Source organism: Homalodisca vitripennis, chromosome 1 (assembly GCF_021130785.1).
Source record: "Homalodisca vitripennis isolate AUS2020 chromosome 1, UT_GWSS_2.1, whole genome shotgun sequence".
Taxonomy (NCBI): Eukaryota; Metazoa; Arthropoda; class Insecta; order Hemiptera; family Cicadellidae; genus Homalodisca; species Homalodisca vitripennis.
Window position 1 is genome coordinate 77,780,603 of NC_060207.1, and position 24,318 is coordinate 77,804,920.

Consider the following 24,318-nt stretch of genomic DNA (forward strand, 5'->3'; position numbering starts at 1 on the left):
ACCAATATTTAGTAAAATTTTAGAAGGGTGTATAAAAATGCAACTAAATCTTTTCTTTGTACAAAATAATTTGTTCTGCGATCAACAATTTGGATTCATCTCTGGACGTAGTACTGTAAAAGCTGTAGAAAGAGTAGTGGAAAAAATTCTTTTAAATTTTGAAAGGAAGTTTCTGATGTCTGCAACACTGATAGATTTGTCAAAGGCCTTTGACTGTATTTCTCATGAATTAATAGTGAAAAAATTGTTTTGTTATGGTATTAAGAATAATGAACTAAATCTTTTCAAATCATTCCTTAGTTATAGAGAGCAAATGGTTGTACAAGGGCAAGACAAATCTAATTTTAGAGAAATAAAAGTGGGTGTCCCGCAAGGTTCAGTGTTAGGACCTTTACTCTTCGTTATTGCCATCAATGACTTAGCTTTTAATACACCGTGTACAACAATATTGTACGCTGACGATACCACTCTCTTAAATTTTGATCAAAGTCTTGATGAACTTGTTAAGTTAGAAAACCAGGCAGTTAAAAGGGCATTAGATTGGTTTGAGGCTAATAAACTTATGGTAAACAACAGCAAAACTGAAAACATAATTTTCTCTTTGAATCACACAATATATAAAGACATTAAGCCTGTAAAGCTTTTGGGAATGTATCTAGATAGTAGGTTAAGCTGGGATTATCACATTGAAGAACTGTGTAAAAAACTGGCAAGGGTAACCTATCTTTTGAGAAGGTTAAAAAACTGTGTATCAAGAAATATGCTAATTATGGCCTACTATGCATTTTTTCAATCTCATTTGCGTTATGGCATAACCCTATGGGGTAACTCTTGTAATTCCGAAAAAGTTTTTGTATGGCAAAAAAAAGCCCTTAGGATAATAAAAAATGTTGAACCTAGGGTGTCGTGTGTAGAAATTTTTAAAGAACTAGAAGTAATGACCCTTTATAATTTATATATATATTGCTGTTTAATTGGTGTTAAAGAGAGTCTTGAGTTGTTTAAAGTACGGCAGGAAGTACATAGATATCCAACTAGATCAAATTATTTTTTAGAATTGCCTCAAATAAAATTAGAGAAAACCAATAGAAGTCACATTAAAATGGAACTTAAATGTTTTAACAAATTACCTGAAAAGGCATGGACTGTACCCCTGCAAAGTTTTAAAAAAATAACAGAAAGGTGGTTTAAACAAAATGTTTTTTATTCAGTGAATGATTTTTTGAACTGTGATATTAGTAGCCTAAGATTTTAAATTATTTATTCATTTATTTATGGTATTTTTAACTGTGTGTAGATTCAACTTTTAAACTCTACATTAACTTTAGTAAATAATTTATGTACTTAGTTTAGTTTATTTATTGACTGTCATATTTATTTAATTGACCTACATGATAAATATGTGCCTAATATGTATTTTTTAAGGTTTATATGCTATGATCATTGTAGATAATTAGCTATGACTTTGTCAATTGCATTTCTATGGATTGCCTAACGACAATAAAAACCTTGAATCTTGAATCTTGAATAATTCAAATTAAACTGGCACTAAACAGCTGTTGACAGCTATAATTCGACAAACTTTCTGAAACATCTGTTTACATTGCTAACAAAAATAAAAAGATAATGGCGGGCGACTTATTATGCCAAAACACCGGGGGTGAATTTAAATGACCAGAACAGACCCATATAGACCGCAGCAACTTTTTAGTTGTACGATACACTTTCATCATTGGGATAAAAAGGCTAACTCTTATTGTTACTGAAGCCATCGAAGAACTTCAATAAATTATCATGGAATGTGGGAGGGAAATACTAATCTTATAAAAACTGTTTCACTTTATGACTTCAGGATCCCTAACCTCTGTTCTTTAAACTTAAATCTAAATTGGATCAGGAGATTGGAATAGCTTTAAGTGACTATCGATTATCTCTAGACTGTTTATTATGTCATAGATATATTGTCCAGTTTTTCAACAGAAAATTGTGTGTGAAGCCGCGGGTAACTGCTAGTCAAACTATAATCTAAGTTTCACACTGGCTTGTAGAAATATTATATTGTAAATTTTCAGCTGATTTTTATACACACTTGACAAGTGGAATATTCAAACATTCTAGAGACTAATACAGCATTAAATGCCAACAAAATGTATTTACAATGTATTTTTTAGTACTCACCAGTAAGTGGGGCACGGTAAACATCAGCACTTTTAGATTTTCTTGGATTAATAGATTGTATTAATACTTTCTGTTTTTTATTTCTATTTTTTATTTCATGCACCTGTACCTTCTGAGCATTTAACTCTTCAGCTGTCATCTGATGGTTGTCACTAATATCAACAGTTATTTTCGGTGAGAGGTGTTCTTGTTTAGTTCGAGGCTGTCGGATGTAAATAACGATGTCCCCATCATTTTTATCAATGGGCATACTGTTGGGTTGAACCAAAGGTGAATTTTGATCTTCTTGCTGAGGAGATACCCTTTGAACAAACTGTTGATGAAGCATTTGTGATTTGTTTTTGATAGAGTCATACTCTTCACTTAATGACACAATTTGAAACATGCCTCCACCTTCAGACGGACCTGGTTCAACCACATTCATTGATACATCTTTTGTAGGTTCATTTTCAATCTCTGGACATTTAAGTTCTTGTTTTATAGGGTCCTTGGGTTTTTCAAATGATGGAATTTTGTATTCATTAGATGAACCTGGCTGGGAAGGATGTCTTAATCCACTAAATGCTACATAGTGTTTTTTATTTGATTTTGTCTTTTCATCTTCTTTAACACTTTCATAGTATTCTTCACTAATAAATTTATTAGTATTATTATTGTTTTTCCTATCTTGAGCTACCTTATATTCTTCTTGATTAATGGCTGTTATTCCATAGTGCCCAGGAGTCAAAGCATGGAGCATGAGGGAAGAATTTTGTTGCATATATGAACCAACAATTATTTTTATTTTTCTTTCTGACGATTTTTCTGAATTAATGTCATAGCTATTAGAATCTTGTACTCCTGGAAAATTATTATCAGTAGGTGTTAATGGTTGTGAATGTTTCTCTTTCTCAGGCATAGATACAATTTTCTTTCCTTTAAATCCTAAATTTTTGTACACTTGCTTTTCTTCTTTACTTGTATAATGTTGTTTGGATATTGAACTTATTTCTGAATATTCATATTTCTCAAAAATGTCAGGAGGAGCCTGATTTAAATTATTTGACATTTGTCTATCTTTTTCTTGCTTTTGAATTTCTGTCCCATTATTGATTGGCTTTTCCTCTGGTTTTTTTGATATAACAGTTCCGGTGTCTGAAGATTGTATTTGTTGTCTCTGAATCAATTTTCTATTATCTTCTTCACTTAAATGTTCTTTACTTGTGTAGTTAACATCTTGTACACCCTCAGGACCTTTTTCATCAGTGCTCCTGTTATTTGATATATTGCTTGGTTTAGATACTTCCCCTTGATCTTTCGTAGATCTAGTATCAGCTTGCTTCGACTCTATCGCAGAAGGTTGATTTAATACTGCTTTCCCATTTATTTTTTTAAACATCATAAATGTTTTATTAGTTGTAACTATTGATGATATTTCTTCTAAAGTTTCAGTCATAATTTCATATGGTTGTTGGGGATCAACAGGATAAGCTTCATATTCAACTAAAGGTGGTTTAGGAATTCTAGTTACGTAGCGAGGTCCAGGTATTTCAACCTTATCCAATATCATTGGTTCCTGTAATGGTAACTTTTTATCACTAGTGGTTTTACTGGTAAGTTTGTACATTTCATCCCTCCCACGAACAGTTGTGATGGTTTTTCCTTGTACTTTTTTAGTTGTATGAACTTCATTTTGTTCTTCTAATGTCTCCTCATATTCAAATTCACTGTTGTTACATTTGTTCTGATTATTTTCCAGAACTTTTTTAGGGTTATAAGCTACAGCATCAGTTTTTTGTCCAGTAACCTGAGTACTCGGTGATGTTTTATTTTCAATTACTCCCCTAGTGATTTGTTTTGGCATAGAAGACTTTGGAAAAGAATTGTTTGCATCTGAATGTTCCTCAGAACTCTTTTCTGGAATCTCTTGATTTTGGCCTTTAAAGTTTTTCTTATATTTCGAATGTTCAATATGGTTGTTTCTTGAGCTTTGTTTTCCATATGCATACCTATTATAATTCGATTGATCATACTCATGGCTTACTAGTTCTTTATCACATTGGTAATCAAGTTTACTTTTGGGAGGAACTTCAGTATCTGTTAATTTTTGTATTCCTGTGACTTTACTAAATCCAGAACTGTCCATAACTTGTGATGTCCTTTCTGTTGAATTTGTTTGAGCTCCAACTAAAGTTTTGTTCAGTTCTAATAAATTATGTTTTAGAGTGCCCTGTATATTTTGCTCAGTGTCAGTTTTGTTGACATTGTTAATGTTAGGATTATTTGAATTATCTACGCTGTATCTTTGAATAACTGGTTGAAATTGTTGAAAAGTTTGTTTTTTTGATTTATAATAAGTTGATGACTGTTCATTGCTTGATTCTTCATATGTTTCTTCTACACCATGAAGTTTGTTATTTTGTAATGCATTATCTTGTGCCTTTTGATTGTTGTTTGTTTCTGACACATCAATTGTTTTCATTATTTTATTATCATGGTATTCCACTTTATGTCGAATTTGAGCTTGTCCTTTAATTTGTTGATCTAAGCTTATATTCTGACAAATTACAGTTGATGGTTGTGTTTTATTAGGTGGTTCTTTTACATAAATCTGTGGTTCAGGATGTTTACTTTTAACTAAGTTATAATTAATTTGTTTTTCAGTATCATTTTTGTGAGGACTAATAGCTTCAATCTGTTTACTTTGAAATAAAACTTCAGTTGATTGACTCTTGCCCACTGTCCCTGTTATTGTATTCTCTATTATGTGTAAATCTTCATCTGGTTCTTTTTTCCCATGATAAACATTTATTTTTTGAGTCAAATTTGAATCTTTAATTTCTTTATGGTAAATTGCACCAGATTTCTTTTTTGTAACATTTTCAAAATTTCCTGTTGTATCTGGATTAACAAGCTTATTTTGTGTTTCTGCTTCGTTTGATAAAGGTTTTTGTAACTGCACATCTTGACTTGGAGGAAGCTGTTTTGATCCATTTCTTTTCAGATTTGGATGTAGCTGTTGTGTATTATTACTCTTTACATTTTGATGCTTCTTGATGACTACTTGAGTTTTTTTGCTCTCTTTATGCTCTTTTTCCATGTAATTTTCATAATAGTCATCCATAAAACTCTGCAGACTATGTATATCTTCAGAATTACTGTTTGAATCCTTTTTATTTTCTTCATTTATTGGTTTAGCATAATATACATTTTCCATAACTTCTGGTGTTTGTTTTTCTCCATAACATTGTTTAATATCTAAAGAAGTTTTTGTGGGTTCAATGTAGTTTTTCTTTTCTGCAGGTGATATTTTAGTAACAATATATTTTGGTATTTTACTTCCCTTTTTCTTGTACCCTGGCTTCCTGTGATCAGACACTATTGTTCGCACCACCAAACTTACCCTGCAATGAGGGTCATCTTCATCTTCTCTTTGCTGTGGTCTCTTATTTTCCTTTCGAGGATTTAGTACATAGTTTCCAGTATCATGAGATGTAGGCACAGGATAAAAAGGAATATTTTCTTTGGAATATAATTCCTTTTTTGTTTTTTCCACATGATCTTTTTCTGTATAGTATTCATTCTGATAAAATCCTTGGTAGGCTGGTTTGATATGATCATTTACTCTTTGTTGCTTAGTGGTTTTTAAATCATTTTCATCTGTTTTTAAAAGTGCTTGCCCAGTATATTTATTCTTATTGTTGTCATTATTGTAATTTGGATAATTTTGGACTACATCTGGTTGATACTCTTTCAAAGTCGGAATCTGTCCTACTACTTTATAGTATGGGGTTGTTTTTTGAATTTGATGGACCAAAAAGTGTTTTCTCTGAGTATCTTCTCGTGAAATTTCTTTTTCCTCTTCATTCATATAATATCTGTCACAACCTTTCAACTTTGTGTTTGATTGGCTGTGATGTGCTGAGGTATCTTGCTTAGGAGTTATAGAGGCTTTTTGATTTTCTGTCCATAAGTTGTCTCGAATTGGATCATATTGGCCGTTTTTTTTGTTTGTATTGTACCTACCATCAGGTCCTTCAAATCGTTTAATAGTAACTTTTTTACCTTTCTTTGCACTTTTTGATATTTCCTCATGGATAGTTTCATATTCGTATTCATCCATATTAGGATTATATATTGTATTTATCTGATCTCTATATGGTTTTTGTTTTCCTTCTTTCTTAACAACAAAATCAGAATCTCTGTTGGTTACAGCCAATTCCGAGCTGAAGTTGGTTATGGGTGGTCCAGAAAGGTTAGTATGTTCCTGTTTTACGGTCAGATAACCTCCTGTACTTGTCAGGGATGGGGCACTGTAAGTAGGATGAACTGATGAGCGGCCACTCAATAACATACATGCCTGTTCAACAGAACGATCGGCCTGCCTCACCAAGTTGGACTTACGTTTCAAGTGGAGTTCAGATCCTCTGGTGGATACAATTGAGTAAACCGCTTCTGATGGAGAATACCTAGCTTTACAATTGTGTTTACAAGTGGTAACGTTTACGTTAGTGATAACTTTCTGCCTTTTAGAGTTATCTTTATACTTCATTTCTGTTTTGACAGTTACTCTTGAGTCATCTGCACTGTTCCCTAAATCAATACAGGACTCCTCTACTGATGTATCACCCTCATTGACTTTAAAAGGACGTCCCACATTGATGTTGGCAGCGTGTTTCGTTCGTTTAGGAATTGGACACACTTTACAATTCTCATACTCGTTGTCCTCCAATGCAGCGAGAGACTTATACTCCGCATTCCTGATGTCGATGGACTCATCTGACTCTAGATAAATCTCGCTCTGCACAGCCTGACGGGAGACACCATACATTGTGACGTTTGTCCTCTCTGATGGTGACACTAGGAATAGAGATCTGCCAGACAAAGGCTGAGGTTTGCTGGAGTTTGTGAGTAGTAATTCACCCTCCGGATCGTGCAGCTGCCGAAACTCCTTCAACTGCAATTATGTCAGACAATTCTATGACAAGCGGAGTAAGTTTTTCAACTTAGGACAGCAGAAATAGGTCATTTAGAGTACAGTTCATCACACTTTTTGGATAATTGAAGCTAGTATTTAACATTTAATATTAAACCAGCACCATAGGTTGTCACATAGCTTATTTATTTCTAGGTTGGAAGATGTAATCATGGATAAAATATACTCTATTCATCTTGTTCTTTGATCACTAAATTTCTATCTTTAAAAATAACGTTACAGAATTTTTTATGTAGTTTATAATTTTACCATTTACGAAATGAAGGATTCTTTTATTGGCACATAGTAAATTTTAATAGCAAATAAAAGCAATATATATATATATATATATATATATATATATATATATATATATATATAAAACACCATGTTAAAATATTTTGAAGACAATCAACATTTTAAAATATTTCATCTTCATTGCAGAGTACATCTTAAGATTTTTGGATTTACATTGACTGAAGATGGTTCAATGAGTATTAAATATTTGAAGTTTTTAATTGAGTTAACAACACAGTGTGAGACAGAAAACTTGAATGATAGTTATTCCATGTAGTTCTATTTTTACATTTCATAAAGGATTAGCCTTCCATACTCACCCCACCAAATATGAATGTAAATTTTGATTTTGAAAATAATTTAGATTGTTACAAAACTTGTCAATATTTCACGTAAACACAACATGTGTTATATTTTCCTTTAAAAGATAGAGTAGAGTATAGCCAAAACCTATGATATTTATCTAATACAGGGTATGTTAAAAAGTCCAGAAATTTTAATTAAAAAAATATATATTTATTTGTCTACATATTAATGTTGTTATCTTCAAAATAATTCCCATTAGATATGGGAAAGCACTTATGCCAGTGCTTCTTCCAATCCTTGAAACACTCAACTCAATCTTTGGTGGCGTCTTACAACTAGTTTTGTTCAAAATGCAACAATTTTGAAACAAATTTTGCTACTATACGGGCTTGAAATTTACTCTTGGTCTTGATATTTTAATTGAAATTTAAGTTTTCTCATAACTGTCGTAATTTATTTTTGATTTGTTTAGTCTACTGAGTGCTATCTATTTTATTACAGAATACAATTTTTGAATCTTTGAGCTAAACATTCAGTCTGAACACTATCTATATGCGGTTGAAATAACATATCACTCTAGTATTGCACTGGTATTTATGACTCTCCCCCATCACAAATATACCTAATGGGTCACTAGTGGCTGTTTCAGATTTTTATAAAGACCTTTAAGAAAAGTAATATTACTTATGGTAGTCATTTCTTTATAGTACCCAAGAGCAATAAGGGGAGTCTACAATACACATTACTCATAGGTCTGGACTCTTCGTACTTGTATTTCAAAATTTCAATTTTCTAACATCCTCTGTAATTCTTTTTCCTTAATACCTAAACCTGACTCAATCATGAATTTCCTTCTTTGATACTAAATCTTAAATCTATTAAGAGTCCATGTTTTACACAAGCCTATAGTTATATGGGATTGGGGTGTATTTGCCTTGGGGAAGAACCTCAAAGGAACTCTGGACGAGACCCAATTACTTAGCATATTCTTGGATTACGTTTAATGACTTAATATATAGCTTTAAGCTTTTGGCGACTGTCACAGACTATACTGTCTACTACCACTACCCAAGGTTGTAATGAGAGACATTGCCTGATTTTAAATTAAAAATTGAACTTATGAAGACTAAAATGTGAGTCACAACATTTAATTATGCTTGTATTTTAAGTAAATAATATTAATTACTTGCATGTTGAGTTAACTTTGTTGTTGTTCTTACAGTATAATAAATCATAAAACTGTAAGATCTTTATACTTTTTTTGAATAATGAGGGGGTAGCCTGGGTGTGGTCTGAAAATCTCTATACTGCCATGGTTAACTTCAGCTTAAACCTTAAAATTGCAATCTGACCTGTTGAGCGGATATGGGAAGGACATTTCGGCTGATGAACCAGAGGATGCGGTATTGCCCCTTGGGTGAACCGACCGCCCCCCAGTAAAGGAAGTAGTCGTTGGTGAATGGGTGTACGATCTCAGACAGGGGAGTAGGACACAATCTAGCACAACATTTGCATCTCTGGATGAACTGAAGGACTGCTGTCAGCTGGTCGAGCTGTATGTTTCGCTCCTCCCTCAACTGGAATTCATTTCATTATTCAACCAAAAATAATTATGATGTTTCACAATATTGTTTAATTAGGTAAAGTTAAAATAATTAAATTTACCCTATAAAATTGGACTCCATGAGTCAAGTAATAGACATACCTCACCTTTCCATTAGTGGTGTAGTAAATCCATATGCTGTGACAACTTAATTTTTTGACCAGCTGATCAATATGGCCAGAGTAAAGAATGTTAGCATGAGAAGATTGAATAAAATACAAGGTGCTCAAAAAGTCCCAAAATGATTAAATATTTTTGAAACTATTTAAGATAGAGCAGCAAAACTTGGTACAGACTTACTGGACAAAAAAATTTGATTTAACATATATCCAGTGGACCTGCTACTTCCTCAGGGGTACAGCCCACAAGGAGTTAGAAGAAAATTTTAAATTAAGGATTCAAATAACCATTAGTGAAATAGCAGACCCGGTCCTGCCTACACAACTCCACAGGCATGTTGTTTCTTTGTCTATGTTCAATCCTACATTTGAGTGATGTTAAAAAATTTTAATTGAAAAACTGATGAGTGGAAGCAAAATTTGTTCTGAGTCTGGTGACTGAGAATCAAAAACACATCCAACTTCAGATTAGGCAGAAGCTTCTTTAATGACAAATAATGGCGGTCAAATATTTTTTTAATGTTATTGGGAACAAGACATGAATATAAGGGTATGATGTGGAAATATATGTTCAATCATCACAACAGAAGATAAAATATTCTCTACATCCAAATAAGTAAAGTCCTTGACAAGTCACAAACCCAATGTTAAGATCATTCTAATGGGTTACTTAGACTGAAAGGTTAAACTATTTCATGAACTATTTCTAGTAGTTGATGCAATTAATAGTTTTTGCTGCTATCTTGTAAACCATGATACATTTGTATGAGACTGTAAGAAGGAAGATTTGAGTGAAGCCAAGTGGGGAGAGAGCACCATGACAAAGCACTCTATCAATTTTGTTTTCCTCATTCATAATTGTATAAAAATTTCACTACTGTCATTTTACAGTCCCCTTATTCACCAAAACTAGTCCTGTGTTTATTTCCTGTTTCCAAAACCAAAGAGGCCATTGAAAGAATGGAGATTTTGCCCAGCTGATGAATTAAAGAAAAATCCTGTAGGAGCTAAACAGCATTACAGTACAACAGATAAGTTTTCAGAGTCCAATTTCCATTTCCAGCAATAAGAATGGAAATGAGATATATCCATAACTTCACAATAAGAACACTTTGAAGCAGACATGACCTAATTTATTGTATCTTTTGTAAATAAATTTGTTGTAAATCAATCCTGGAACATTTTTACCATCCCATGTAACTGTTTTAGACAAAAAATAATATAATTCTGTGTCAGAAAAATGTTATATTTTTAATTCTTAAAATGCTTATTTTCTTATTGACAAAACAAATTCTAACCCTTAATATTTTAACAAAATATTAAGAATAATTCTCATCTTCTAAATTTTCAGTTAAGGTATTAATTAAGATATTAATATCTTCAAAGGATTCATACAGAGATTTGTTTCGTTGGGGTAGAAATCTTCATTGGTCACTCTCAAGGCAGTAGGATGCTGCTGAGAACTTAAATGGCCATTATATTAAAGTAATCGGTAAAGCAGCTCTATAACAAATTGATGTAATGGAGAGTGAGCAATGAAGATTTCTACCCCAATGAAACATATCATTGTATGAATCCTTTGAAGACATGAACCTTAACTGAAAATTTAAAGGGTGAGAACTACTCTGTAATATCTAGTTATACCACAATATTTTTCACAATAAAACTCCTAATAGCTTATAGAATTTATTATATATTTATTTATCTGTTGGAAATATTTGTATCCCACGTTGTATATAATTTTTCCTTATTGTTGAGTGTTTGATAACCTTATAAAACATCACTGAAAAATTACTTTTGTATATATGATAAATGAACATGCCTAATGTAACTTCAAATTAGTTTAAATACAACTAAAATCCATAATTACAACATTATAATAGTTACAACACTGTGCAAATATAGGCAGTATTGGCTAATAAAAAATACAAATTATATGCATACATGGTTAATATAACTGAATTAAATTTAATTGTATAAATCTTCATATCATCAAATGTTGAAATCACACTATAACACGAATGGTCCAAATAAAATCTGTTACAGATAAATTCTTCAACTTACAGCAAATAAATGAACCATAACTGCGATTCCATCTTTGCTTTCCAATGCTTCACCCAAGGTTGTATAGTCTTTTTTCAGATGAATGACATGCATCTCCAAAGGATATCTAAAGAATTAAAAAATATCATTTTTTTGTAATAAAATAAATTCACAAAAAATGTATATTCCTAAAATTTTGTTTTTCTGTATATTTTAAACAGTTAATATCTTGAATTTTTATATGAAATGAGCAGCAAGCTTTTACAATAATAAGAAAAATTCAAAATAAAAGGCTTATAATTTTTTTCTGTATAAGGAATGTGAAATATTTCTTCTAGTGATGTATTAATGCACCATTTGGGCATATCTATTGTCCAAAGTCAGATTGGCTTATAAACTCATACAAAGCATTATAAAATACAAAACAACAAACCCCAAGTTTAGATGTACTCGATTTATAAAAATATCAGTTATTGTAAATACTACTACTGCTGAGGTAGTTTGTAATTTTCTTTCTGAAGCTCTGTGTAGTTAGCAAAATGAAAATATGAAACCTTCACAGACATCAAAGATTTCATATTGGACAAACTATTTCGTTTTATCTGTATTGTACTAAAATGTATACAAATGAGTGTATAAAATTGTGTATACACCTTAAAGACTGCTCTGCAAGCCTTTAAAACTAATTAAGCTGATTTAGTAACTTATCCAAGACATGAGATGAATAAGTGCAATCATTATATCAGATTTGGTGGGCATTGATTGAGAACAAGGATGTAACCAGCAAGGGGGTTCAAGGAGTCCGGACTTCCCCCAAATTTTATTTTTTTTAAATTATTCTTAAATCAGTATTACTGACATGCACTTCTGAAAGATCGTTCTCAACAAAGAAACGGGCCAAGAACATTTTAAGGAACATAATGTGGCCTTACTCTTTGTCCATTATGGGAAAATACCAGTTGTCTGGACCCCCCAAAATGTGTTCCTGGCTACATTCTTGGTTGAGAATGATGTAAATAATCTCTCACAATTTTGTGTTACATTGTATAACCATTTATACTAAACATTTTTTAGTAACACTTAAAATTTAATATTGAACAGGAATTGTAAAACATAATTAGAAGCATGTTATTGTTATTTTTACAAGCAAATATTTGAAAATTCCATATAAACTTCTAACAGGAAGTTAATATTAACCCTTTACAATCTAAGGGTAGTAATAAAAACAAGACTAAAGAAAAAGACACATCACCTGATGCCATCGACAGCATGGCCACTGCCAGTTTCGTTGTGTTCACCCCAGTGGAAGTGTATCTGTGAGAAGACGTAGTTATCTGTCAACGGCCCTGAAGATATGTAGGGCATCTCATGTTCATACTTTGCATGGATCATTACTATAAGGACAAATTTGTTATGAGTAAAAATGAACAGAGTGATTAAACTGCTTCTCTGCTAATCTCATAACATTTGTGAGTATAGAAGGGAAAATTGAGAAATATTTATACATTAATGAATTTATCCTATTTTTTCATTAATTCAAAATTTGTTTGGAAGATATGTTTTACCTTTACTATTTTATTAGGTATTTAAAACGTTAAAAGTTAGATTGAACTATTTTATAAATATTCATGTCTCAGTTACATTTGAGATTAACTCATTTAAAAAGAGGAAATTATGGGTAAATGATACTCAAAGTTGAAAGCTCTGTTAGAATATAGAGAAAACTCTGTACAGTACAAATGTGAATCTCTTACAAGAATGTGAAAACATCTATGTTATTTGATATCCCTGAATTCTTTTTGTGTTATGACACTCTGATTTTCTTCCTTTCCAACAGTGTAACACAAAGAACTACAAAAAGGGTTACCACTGTAAAGCTATGCAATTGGCCAGATTTAATATTGTATTTATTTCTTATTGTTCACAATACAATGTCTAATAAACGCCTTCAAATATTCATATTTAATAGAACAATAGTTGGTACAATTGTTTTTAGCATCTATTGACTGAACAGTGAGGCTTTAAATCTTAAGATTTTAATTGTGATAGCAATGTTACAACACAGAGTGAACTGGAAAACTTAGATGATAGTTATATCACAGGCTGTGTAAGCCTAAGATCTGAGATTAAAAAGAGAAACCACCAATTTTAAAATTAAAGTAAAGGAATATAAACAAGTGACAACATAATAAGGAATACACGTTTTCTCTTTTTTTAATTGACATATACATTTCACAAGACACTTATATTACCAGAGACTACTAGGTTAGATACGAGTGTTGCATCATTCAGTTATAATGGCAAAAGATTTACTTTTTGGAGACAATTATAGTTATGTGGTTTACACAATATCTAGAATAAAAAATGTAGGAAAATGTATCACTACTTTTAATGGTATTTAAATCTCTGAGGTATTAAATTCTATTAAGTTTTCTAAAAACACTTTTTTCTTTTTAGATAAAAACCATTATTTTTGGAGTGAAAACCATCATTGAGATTGAAAATTTAAAAAAGTAAAGGAGCCTTAACAAGTGGAACATAAGTACCTGTAAATCCTGTGTTCTGGACCAACATGGAGGTGGGGGTAGAGTAGTAGTGGGCCCAGTTGAGAGGGGGTAGCTGTACAAGAGTGGCTTCTCTGATGGATAAGTTAATAGGAGACAGCTTCTCTCCATCTCTGTCTGACGCCTGCTGCACTCGCTGGATGGCTGCAACTTGCTTCTTGTCTGGCCATCATTTACATTAAGAAAGTGAATATAAAATAGTCCTTCAGGCTCAGTTGGAAGAAGTAGGTAGATTTTTTGACAATTGAAATATTAATATGGCTTATTTTTACAAATGCAGGATTCCTACTACATTTGTATAAAAACAATTTTTCACTGGGCCTATAAATACCAGAGTGTTTTTAGCTTGAACGGCCACCTTATTGAAAGAAAATGGAGTACCAAGCTAGCCTATGAACTTAGCCGAGATATTTATTGGATCAAGTTTGAACTTTTTATTGTTATATTGTTTGTTTTAGCAGTTATTACAAGTTTAGCAATTGTTATATGTATTAGAAAACATTTTTTTTTTAATTTTTGTATAGATCTATAAATAATGGAGTTGTGAATGTTTTACAAATTCAACCGGCCACCATATAGGAACAAAATGGAGTACTGAGCTGGCCAACAAACTTACTTTGGAACTAGGGGTGGTTTTGAGCTCTGGGGAACATGAAGTTATGCAGAAATGTTCCTAAAATACTGAGGACAATTATTGCAATAGTCCTATGTGTCTACAAAATCCATGGACAAACTATAATAACATTTTCCAGCAATGATTGGCTACGAGATTGCTGAGAAACCAAATGATGCTCACAGCTAAATACGCCTATAGTTCAAATTCAATAAGGTAGTCAGTGGTCGTTTTCATGTATTGTTCATCATTCCTTACTTTACATGTCTACAATTCTTTTTGACCATTACAAAACTTAACTCAATAACAGTTAGAATTAATTTCTAGTAATTGTTACTGAACCTTATTTTTAGATAACCTTACTTACTTATGGTAACAGTTAAGAATGTAAATTTCACCCTGAAACTATTTCACTCACATATCGCTCCGAGATCTCATACTGGTTTACAATATTGTTGCCCAATCAACCTTGTATTAAAAATTTCAATGATTTACATTAAATGTCTATGAAAATTCTTTCCAGAAAATTACATATTTTATTTTTAAATTCGACACTCAGGTTCATTGTGACATATTTTTTTTAGTATAAAATGTAATTTTTATGTGTATGGTATAACTGTGTGTGTGTGTGTGTGTGTGTGTGTGTGTGTGTGTGTGTGTGTGTGTGTGTGTGTGTGTGTGTGTGTGTGTGTGTGTGTGTGTGTGTGTGTGTGTGTGTGTGTGTGTGTGTGTTTTATTGAACATCTTCCCAATATTTCACTGAAATAGTTGAAACCGTAATTGAATCTGTTATGTAATGAATAAACAACAAATCAACTCTGAAAATAGGTCCAGAAAACCATATAAAATTTAAAAGTAGCCTATGTAAACTAATTTTTAATATTTACAGTTAGATGACAGATTTTGATTGAGATAAAAATTTACTTTCTATAATAATCATAATACGTGGCACTAGTATCCTCTTCAGGTAAGTTGGCACATTTAATGACACAATGGACACAGTTTGAAAGAAATACTGCACTTTAGTGGAACAAACCTACACATACTTCCAAAATGTTGTTATATGTTTAAATTTCTTGAGTTAGTAAACAGAATTTGGTATTCTATTTTCAATTACCTTTTTGAATATTTTATTTCATGTTTTAGACAAAGAATAGAATGCTTTAACTTCAATCAATGGGAATATAGATTTTATCATGTCTTGCATATTTAGACAGACTTTAGATGCACATTAATGAACTTTGATAAAATTCTTTCTTAGCCTATTGAAACTTTTTGAAGAATGCCATGGGAACTAAAACTTAACTATGAACCTATTTTGGTCCCCAACATATTGAATCTACTGGCCCTTCGAATGTACTGAAAGGCAACAGTTAGGACTTAGCCCTTTGACTAACTTAACCGAATCTGGGGAAGTGGACCATGTAGGTCTACCTAGTGGTGTTTCCTTAAACAGCCTGAAGATATTATATGGTAATGTACAATGCATTACAAACAAATTGACTGATTTAGAAGTTGTTACCAGTTTGGAAAATATAAATGTTTTGTGTGTTAATGAACACTGGCTATCCCAGGACAATTGTTACTTGTACCCTCTAGCTGGTTTCAAGCTGGCCTCAATCTATTGTAGGCCGCAGAGAATGCATGGTGGTGTTTCTATCTACGTGCAGGATGCTTTGGAGTATTATGAACTCGATGTTAGCACTTTTTGCATAGAAATGAATTTTGAGGTATGTGCCATTAGACTTTTTACTACTAAGGTTATTGTAATATCGTTGTATATACCCAGCGGTAGTAATGTTGGAATATTCTTAGACCAACTTGATTTATTTTTGGAATATTTGCAAAAATTTAAGTGTAGTATTGTTCTGTGTGGAGATTTTAACATTGAAGCTTGTGGAAATGAACAGAATACTCTTAGACTCCACAATTTGTTAAGAACAGCTGGGCTCTATTGCACAAATTTCAAACCAACAAGAGGCCTATCCTGTATTGACTATATTGTCACTAACATTGTAAACTCTGATTACATGGTGAAAGTTCATGATTGCCAAATATCGGACCATTATTTTTTGAGTATTGAACTGTCTATTTTGTGTAAAATCAAACCAGACATTAAGGCTAATGAGGGTCTTGATGAAATTAGCTTTCGACCTCTACCATCTTTGAAGGTCATGGATTTTAAACAGTGCTTGAACGGCTTCGACTGGGCTTTTTTGTTGGGTGGCCTTAGCTGTGAAGATATGTTTAATAAATTTAATGACATGTTCATTTACTGGTTAAATATCTTTTTGCCTGTAAAACATAAGAAAAGTACCATTAACATCCCTAAAACTAAATGTCAACGATGGTATACAGCAGAATTGGCCGCATTGAAAGATGAGGTTATGAGCTCCTTTAGACGATCTTGTACTACTGGTCTGCTCTCTGATAGAAAGGTCTACATAAAAGCCAAAAAGCTTTATAGAGCTGAAATAATTGAAGCTAAGAAAAGTAGTTATGCTAACTTTATTCTCAACTCAGACAACACATGTAGAGCAGCTTGGCAGGTTGTGAAGAGCGAGCTGGGCTCAAACAGTGTCTATCACGATATTCCAGCTGCCGATGTTTTTGCCAACTTCTTTTTGGAGGCCGTAAATAATGTGAGGCAGAGTATCCCTCAAGTGGATACTGCAGAAGCCGATCTCGTGCAAGTCGCAACCCCTCAGATTTCCTTCAAATGGAGTACTGTCTCTTCTATGGACATATGTAATATAGTAGCCAAAATGAAACCAAAGAGAAGCTGTGATATATATGGTATATCTTCTGTAGTACTTAAGAATGTAATTGATGTAATTTCTTTTCCTTTAGCCTTATGTATAAATGCCAGTCTACTCGAAGGTATTTTCCCATCCAAGCTTAAAGTTTCTAAAGTAGTGCCAATATTTAAAAAAGGTGATAAGGATGAGGTCAGTAACTATAGACCGATCTCTCTGGTACCTATTTTTGCTAGTCTACGAATCAGTAATGAAATTGCAGTTAAGCACTTTTTTTGAGCACAATAAGTTGTTTACCAATAGTCAATATGGTTTTAGATCTGGACTGTCCACGGTGGACGTGGTCGGGGATTTGGTGTCCTATGTGCTCTACAGTTTTGAGAGAGGATATAACACCAGTGCGGTACTTTGCGACCTTTCTAAGGCCTTTGACTGCGTTGACCGGGATATTCTGCTGAAAAAGCTAGAACACTATGGTATAATTGGCTGTGAAAATTCACTGTTTAACTCTTACCTCAGCAATCGGCTTCAAAAAGTTTATTCAAAAGGCAGTTTCTCAGATTATGCTGAGGTACCCTTTGGTGTACCACAGGGGTCGGTATTGGGTCCACTTTTGTTTCTTGTTATGATAAATGATCTTGACAAAAACATTAACTGTAAAACCATAATGTTTGCAGATGATGTCACTCTTTTGACTTCTAGAACTGATGTAAATGTTCCTAATTTAATTGAGCAGGCTGATGCTTGGTATAGAGCAAATATGTTTGATCTAAATCATGACAAGACCCAGCGTATTTTATTTACTCTAAAGGCAAATGATAGGAAATGTGATTTTACTCAAAGTGTGAAGCTGCTTGGGATTTTTTTTGGATCCCAAGTTATCCTGGCATGTGCATGTAGAGCATGTTTAAAAAAAATTAAGTAGAGTTGTATTTTTGTTAAGACATTTAAGACCGTTGGTTTCTAAAGACCATTTAAAAATGGTATATCACGCTTTATTTCAAAGTATCTTCTCATATGGTTTGCTTTTGTGGGGGAATACTTGTAGAGTAAACAGTATTTTGTTAGTACAAAAGAAAGCTATCAGAATTATTGCAAAAGCTGATTTCAGATCTCACTGCAGACCACTATTTATCCAAGAGGGTATTCTGACTATCGTTAATATGTTTATTTTTCTCTGCTTGCAGCATGTAAAGAAAAACCATCCCCACACCACACTAAAAAGTAATGTACATAAACATAACACAAGAAACAGTAGCCAAATTGCTAGACATTTCACCAGGCTCTCTAAAGTACTAAATGCTCATGAGGTTGTACGTATAAAGCTTTTTAACTGTTTGTCTCAGAGTGCTCAGCATTTAGTTTTATAAGATTTAAGAAAATAATGCATGCCTGGTTGATTGCAAATCCGTTCTATAGGCTGTGCGAGTTTTATGAATCAAATGTTGCAGATGTAGACTTTGTGTAAATATCCTCTTTTTTAGATGTTTTAATGCTTGTACAGTTTGACTTGTTTTACATAAACATTGTTGTTATTTTATATATTATTTGCTTGTATTTTTTTACTTGCTTTGCATGCAATGAAATGCACTATTGTTTTAAGATGTTTATCTTTATTATAGTTGTTTTATGACTGACAAGATCTGATGCATGTTTATGTCCTTGAGATCAATAAAGTTATTCTATTCTATTCTATTCTACTGAGTGAAAAATACCATCAAGATTCACTTTTCCAACTTGCTCATTGTTTGCAGGCAAGAGAAAAATTAAGTAGAAAACCCTTTTTTGGAATTATGTTATTGGAGGCCGTGGCTTCAAGCATTGCTTTTGCATCAACAAGTTAGTATTATTTTGTTCAAGAATGATGTAAATCGCTCCTCTACAATGTTATCCAAGATTTTGGAACAAGCTGGCAAAGCCGATATTGGAAAAATGGTCATTCGTGGTTGGATTTGAACACTTTGGTAACCGAATCACAACATTACGTTTCCAACTTAAGGAAAAGTAACACTTACTACTGTCAAACATTATACTGCCAAGGAAACTACATAGTCGATTCAGGTCGAAATTATAATGTCGGTTGTCAGTTTAAGAGGTGGTCTGAAACTTATGTACTATAAGATTAGGTGCTATAGTACTATCACCTGTCAGAGAACACAGCAATAGGATTATGAGTACATTCTTTAAATGATATAAAATTATATGATATAAGAGTGGATATTGCAAAATATTTAGGTAATATTGGTGGTATTAGTTATTATATATGTCTGATAAACGTAGTGTAGGAAATACAAAACTAAACATTACAAATGGTTTGATTGACTACTCATATTGTAAAGGGCCACTGAAAAGTACTGAAACAGTGAAACATCATTCTGTTGGTCATTCTCGTAAAAGTGAACTTCTGCACACAGATTAGGGCTTTCACAGGCTCTACCTCTCACCCCAGGAGCCTTTACAAAACCTGATTTGGAATTTGAAAAACATTTCTTTACTATTGGAAATTCTTTACCTGTTTAGTAGAGTGTATCAATAGGATTTAATTAATTGTAAATTAGAAAATTTAATGTACTCGTATAGAAAGGCCAAGATGAGTTAGTTTTAAGTCTTTATAAAAGCGAAAACTATCTAAAATGTAATAGAAGTAAGTACCATATGTAAAATGTGTATTATCCTTTAAAACATGATTGCTCTAAAATATAGTATAGTCAAGAAACTATTCTCCCTCAGCCCCAGGGGTAAAGAATATGTTCAACCGTCCAACTGAGAAGGTAAAGGATGAGCATGGTGGGGGTGTTGGGTGCCAACAATTGTGTTCTGGAATGCGAATGATGTGTGTGCATGTGTGAGTGTATTTGTGTGCTTCCTTCTATATTTATGTATGGAAAGATATAAGTAAAACTAGAAAACATATCAATATTTCCTTATTATATTTGATATTATGACTATAGTTAAATTTAGTTGTTCATTTAGAAGCTATTATTCTTTATAAGGAAATTTTAGTTTTAATTATGGCTATATATACATTTTAAAAATTTTAGTTACGTTTTTAATTGTGAGGTCAAAAGTAAGAGTAAACCACCTATACGGTCAAAATTTATATATAAATACTATATATACATTTTTTAAATTTTAGTTAAATTTTTGAATTGTGATGTTAAAAGTAAGAACGAACCACAAGGTCAAAATTTTTATCTCAATAAAGAAGTATTTTAATTCATTCTCTGATAAGTTAAAGAACCTATCAGTAATTTCTCTTGGGGTCTTAGACTTCCTTCTACCATATCATTGAGAGTAGAAACTTTTTCAACTGTCTGCCTCAGGAAGTAAAGGATCGCCAATAATTTAAAATAATTAGCTTTTATGTTCTAAATTGACTTTTATAGGCTGAACTATGAACAATTATTAGATGTTTTCCGAATCTATTAAATCCCTTGTATATTTATTTATTATGAACCAAAAAACAAAAATAAAATAATGTACTATAAAATTATTTTTCAATCTGAATATATTTTATTTTATAATATAATACATAAAATTTAATGTATTGTAGATCTTAACACAGTAACTTAAGTACAATTCAGCAAAACTAATCAATGTTATTTGAATTTGTTGTAAATTATCTACTATACATCGGAATATTCAATATGCTGAAACTGTAATTTTTATAAAACGGTAATACTTACAGTAAGAATAGTTTACTTTTAAAGGTACTTACGGGTGGAATAAGATGGTTGCTGTATTCTTGATGTTGTGTAATACATCTCTTGGAGTTATTAATAACGTGAATAATTTGATTTATAAACCTACAAATAACAAAACAATGATAATATGAATGATGATATGATTGTGTTTAATCATATGGTTAGTTCGGGAAAATGATTGAATCCAGAATAATATATTTGTGGTAAATCCATATAAAATGTCATTTTAACAAAATGTGTATGTTGTGTATGTTATGGAGAAAATATTATTGTTAACACTAGCTAGATCAAGCAGTTAAATGGCTAAAGTTTAGAGTAGCCTATGATAATAGTTTGCTATTTGAAGTTTGATGTAAATGTATTAATATTATAGAAGTAAAAGTATAACTAAATTTCTTATTACACATGAATGTTAAAAAAAATTTATTTATATATTACCTACCCATTTTTGCATCCGGGTAGTATATAAGTAAATAAAAATAAAGTCTATATAAATCAGCTTTAAACACTGGTATCGTTAAAAAAATAATAAGTTTCTTTTCACAACTTATTATAATTAACCGATATCATTAAGATTATATGGTAATTCCTAAATATTTATCAGCTGTAGCATTAATACATTAATTTGTCTTTAAGGTAGCTTCATAAAAAGTAGTCAAGCAGAGTTAGGTCAGTTGAACAGTTACTCAATCAATCCACGTCTTTCAATCCACCAGTGTGTGAATATTGTATCCAAATATCGTCTCACTTGAACACCATAGTGTGGTGGTGCTTTGTCTTGTTGGAAAAAACATCTTTGGAAGTCAGTGCCAAGACATAGTTTATTAAATCAGCCTACAGATCTGATCGAACTCAAATATAGGATAGCACAGAAAACTCAAGCTATTCCACGAAAATGCATTAAAAATGCAGTAACCAGCTCTTATGACAAGTTAGCACACTGCCAGACAGTCAGAGGGGAGCATTTGAACAACTAATTTCAAATTAGTTCACTAAAATGTATTCCTACATGCTGTTAACAGATACAATATTAGTTATTTCTGATGTATAATTCATCATCAAGTTCTTGAGTCCTAGAATGATTTTTCTTTGAGGATTACTTAACTAATCTTCCTTTTTGTGACTACACTTGGAATTTCGGCCAAGAAGATGACGCCACTGTGTGTGAGTCGACATCAACGTGAAGGGAAGTCATTTCAAAGTTTTAAGTTCGTAGGCAAAATTCCAAAGAACATTAGAACCACCAGCCCCACCCTAAGACATTAATTTAGGTCATTATTACCCTATTATGGCAGCAACGTGTCCAATCATAATTTTATTTTAACATCTAAAAGCTTGTAGCTTTTATTTGCTCTAAGTAAACTTTGCAATACCGAGTATTTATTACTACGATCTCAGAGATCTCCAACCCTATGTGTTCCGTCCATTCGGTATAACCTTTCGAACCCATTTGGGAAACTGTGATTTTAAAATATCCCTGTTGAAAAGTAATTAGGAGAGCAGAACAACATAAAACAGACTAAAAAAAAATTGTATTGGAGATTTGTATTAGTTGTGGTGTTCCAGCTTGCTCTGATGGTGGTGTAGCACCAACGGTACCCTTCAGCCGAGAGTGGCGTAGCACCAACGGTACTCTTCAGCTGAGAGTGGTGTAGCACCAACGGTACCCTTCAGCCGAGAGTGGCGTAGCACCAACGGTACTCTTCAGCTGAGAGTGGTGTAGCACCAACGGTACTCTTCAGCCGAGAGTGGTGTCGCACCAACGGTACTTTTCAGTCGAGAGTGGTGTAGCACCAACGGTACCCTTCAGCCGAGAGTGGCGTAGCACCAACGGTACTCTTCAGCTGAGAGTGGTGTAGCACCAACGGTACATTTCAGCCGAGAGTGGTATAGCATCAACGGTTATGTTTCAGCCGAGGGTGGTGTAGCATCAACGGTACTCTTCAGCCGAGAGTTGTGTCGCCTCAACGGTAACTTTCCAGTCGAGGGTGGTGTAGCATTAACGGTACTCTTCAGCCGAGAGTGGTGTAGCACCAACGGTACTCTTCAGCCGAGAGTGCAAATGTATGAGTAAACATAGGTACGGTACTTCTAGAAGTAAAACAATAACCACAAACCTTTAATTAAGCATCTGATATAAGCCACGCCAATACTTGAGTAACTCTTTAATTGAATCTCTTCATTTAATATATCACTCGTACATATCGTGTAAAAATACTTAGAATTTACAAACAATTTAAGCTCCAAATTAACCTCAACCACAATTCCACCAAGCAGATGGCTCTGTGACAGTTGCACTGTTTAGCAGTAACACGTGTTTATTGTTTGCTACGGCACATCGAGGGTGAAGTTGTTTGTGTATCAGTTTTTGTGGAGCCTGGCGCTGGGAGTGCTCTCAAAGATTACTTCGGTTTCTTTCTCAATTGAATAACGTACACCTTGTTAGCTGCTCGAAACAGAAGTTTGCAACTTCCAGATGAGGCGAACAATTTTATTCTGATGAAAAAAGTAACAAAAATGAAGTTTGAAGATAATAATAATTATTAAGGAGAGATAAGCTATTTTCTCGTTCCTTTGCCGTTTAAATGGGGAAACACAAATGCGTTGAAGTTTCACTTTTCTCATTTACCACCAATTCTTAACTTAGAAGTTATAGAGAAGAAATGATATTTAAATCCTAACTCCGCCTCGATAAGTAAAGACATATTTATTTAATTTTTTAATTTTTCTGGAGCAATAAAACTTACACTGTCTATGGATAGTTTAAAACTTAATAGAGTCTAATGAATGTGGTATATTAGTAAATGGATTTTGTAGATAAAGGTTTAGATAAAAAGTATTAAAAATCGACGGTTAATCTTCATCGATATATTGCAGTCCAAATATTAATCAGTGAGCAAAACTTAAATAATAATTGCGAAACAATTGGTTACAAACAATAGGATTCAAACATTATACTGAAAATATCTCCTCTTTTATTAAATGAAATCAGTAGCTTGAGAAAATTGCATTGTGACAAGGTCGAGTGTTTGTTTTTAACGTTCTTGTAACAGCAAAGTTAATAAAACTGGGATAATGGATGAAGCGTACTCAATCAGCTGTGATTTTGAATAGGTGCTCGTAGTTGGGGGGAGGTAAACTCTCCCACTCTCCATCTCAGCAAACCCAACCTCGCAGTCAA

General features: G+C 32.7%; 1 protein-coding gene across 3 annotated transcripts in view; it reads right to left on the bottom strand.

Moving 5' to 3' along the window:
- LOC124365259 overlaps window positions 1-23,410 on the bottom strand; it is a 44,661-nt gene extending 21,251 nt beyond the window's left edge. For all 3 annotated transcript variants that reach the window (XM_046821231.1, XM_046821226.1, XM_046821235.1), the window contains exons 1-7: window positions 23,255-23,410; window positions 21,152-21,239; window positions 14,047-14,226; window positions 12,753-12,894; window positions 11,522-11,627; window positions 9,088-9,312; window positions 2,179-7,114 (exon numbers count right to left, since the gene is read on the bottom strand). In XM_046821231.1, coding sequence (XP_046677187.1) covers window positions 2,179-7,114; window positions 9,088-9,312; window positions 11,522-11,627; window positions 12,753-12,894; window positions 14,047-14,226; window positions 21,152-21,197 — 5,635 coding nt within the window. In that variant the 5' untranslated portion in view covers window positions 21,198-21,239; window positions 23,255-23,410. The remainder of the gene's footprint in view (window positions 1-2,178; window positions 7,115-9,087; window positions 9,313-11,521; window positions 11,628-12,752; window positions 12,895-14,046; window positions 14,227-21,151; window positions 21,240-23,254) is intronic.
- Between the last annotated feature and the right edge of the window lie 908 nt (window positions 23,411-24,318).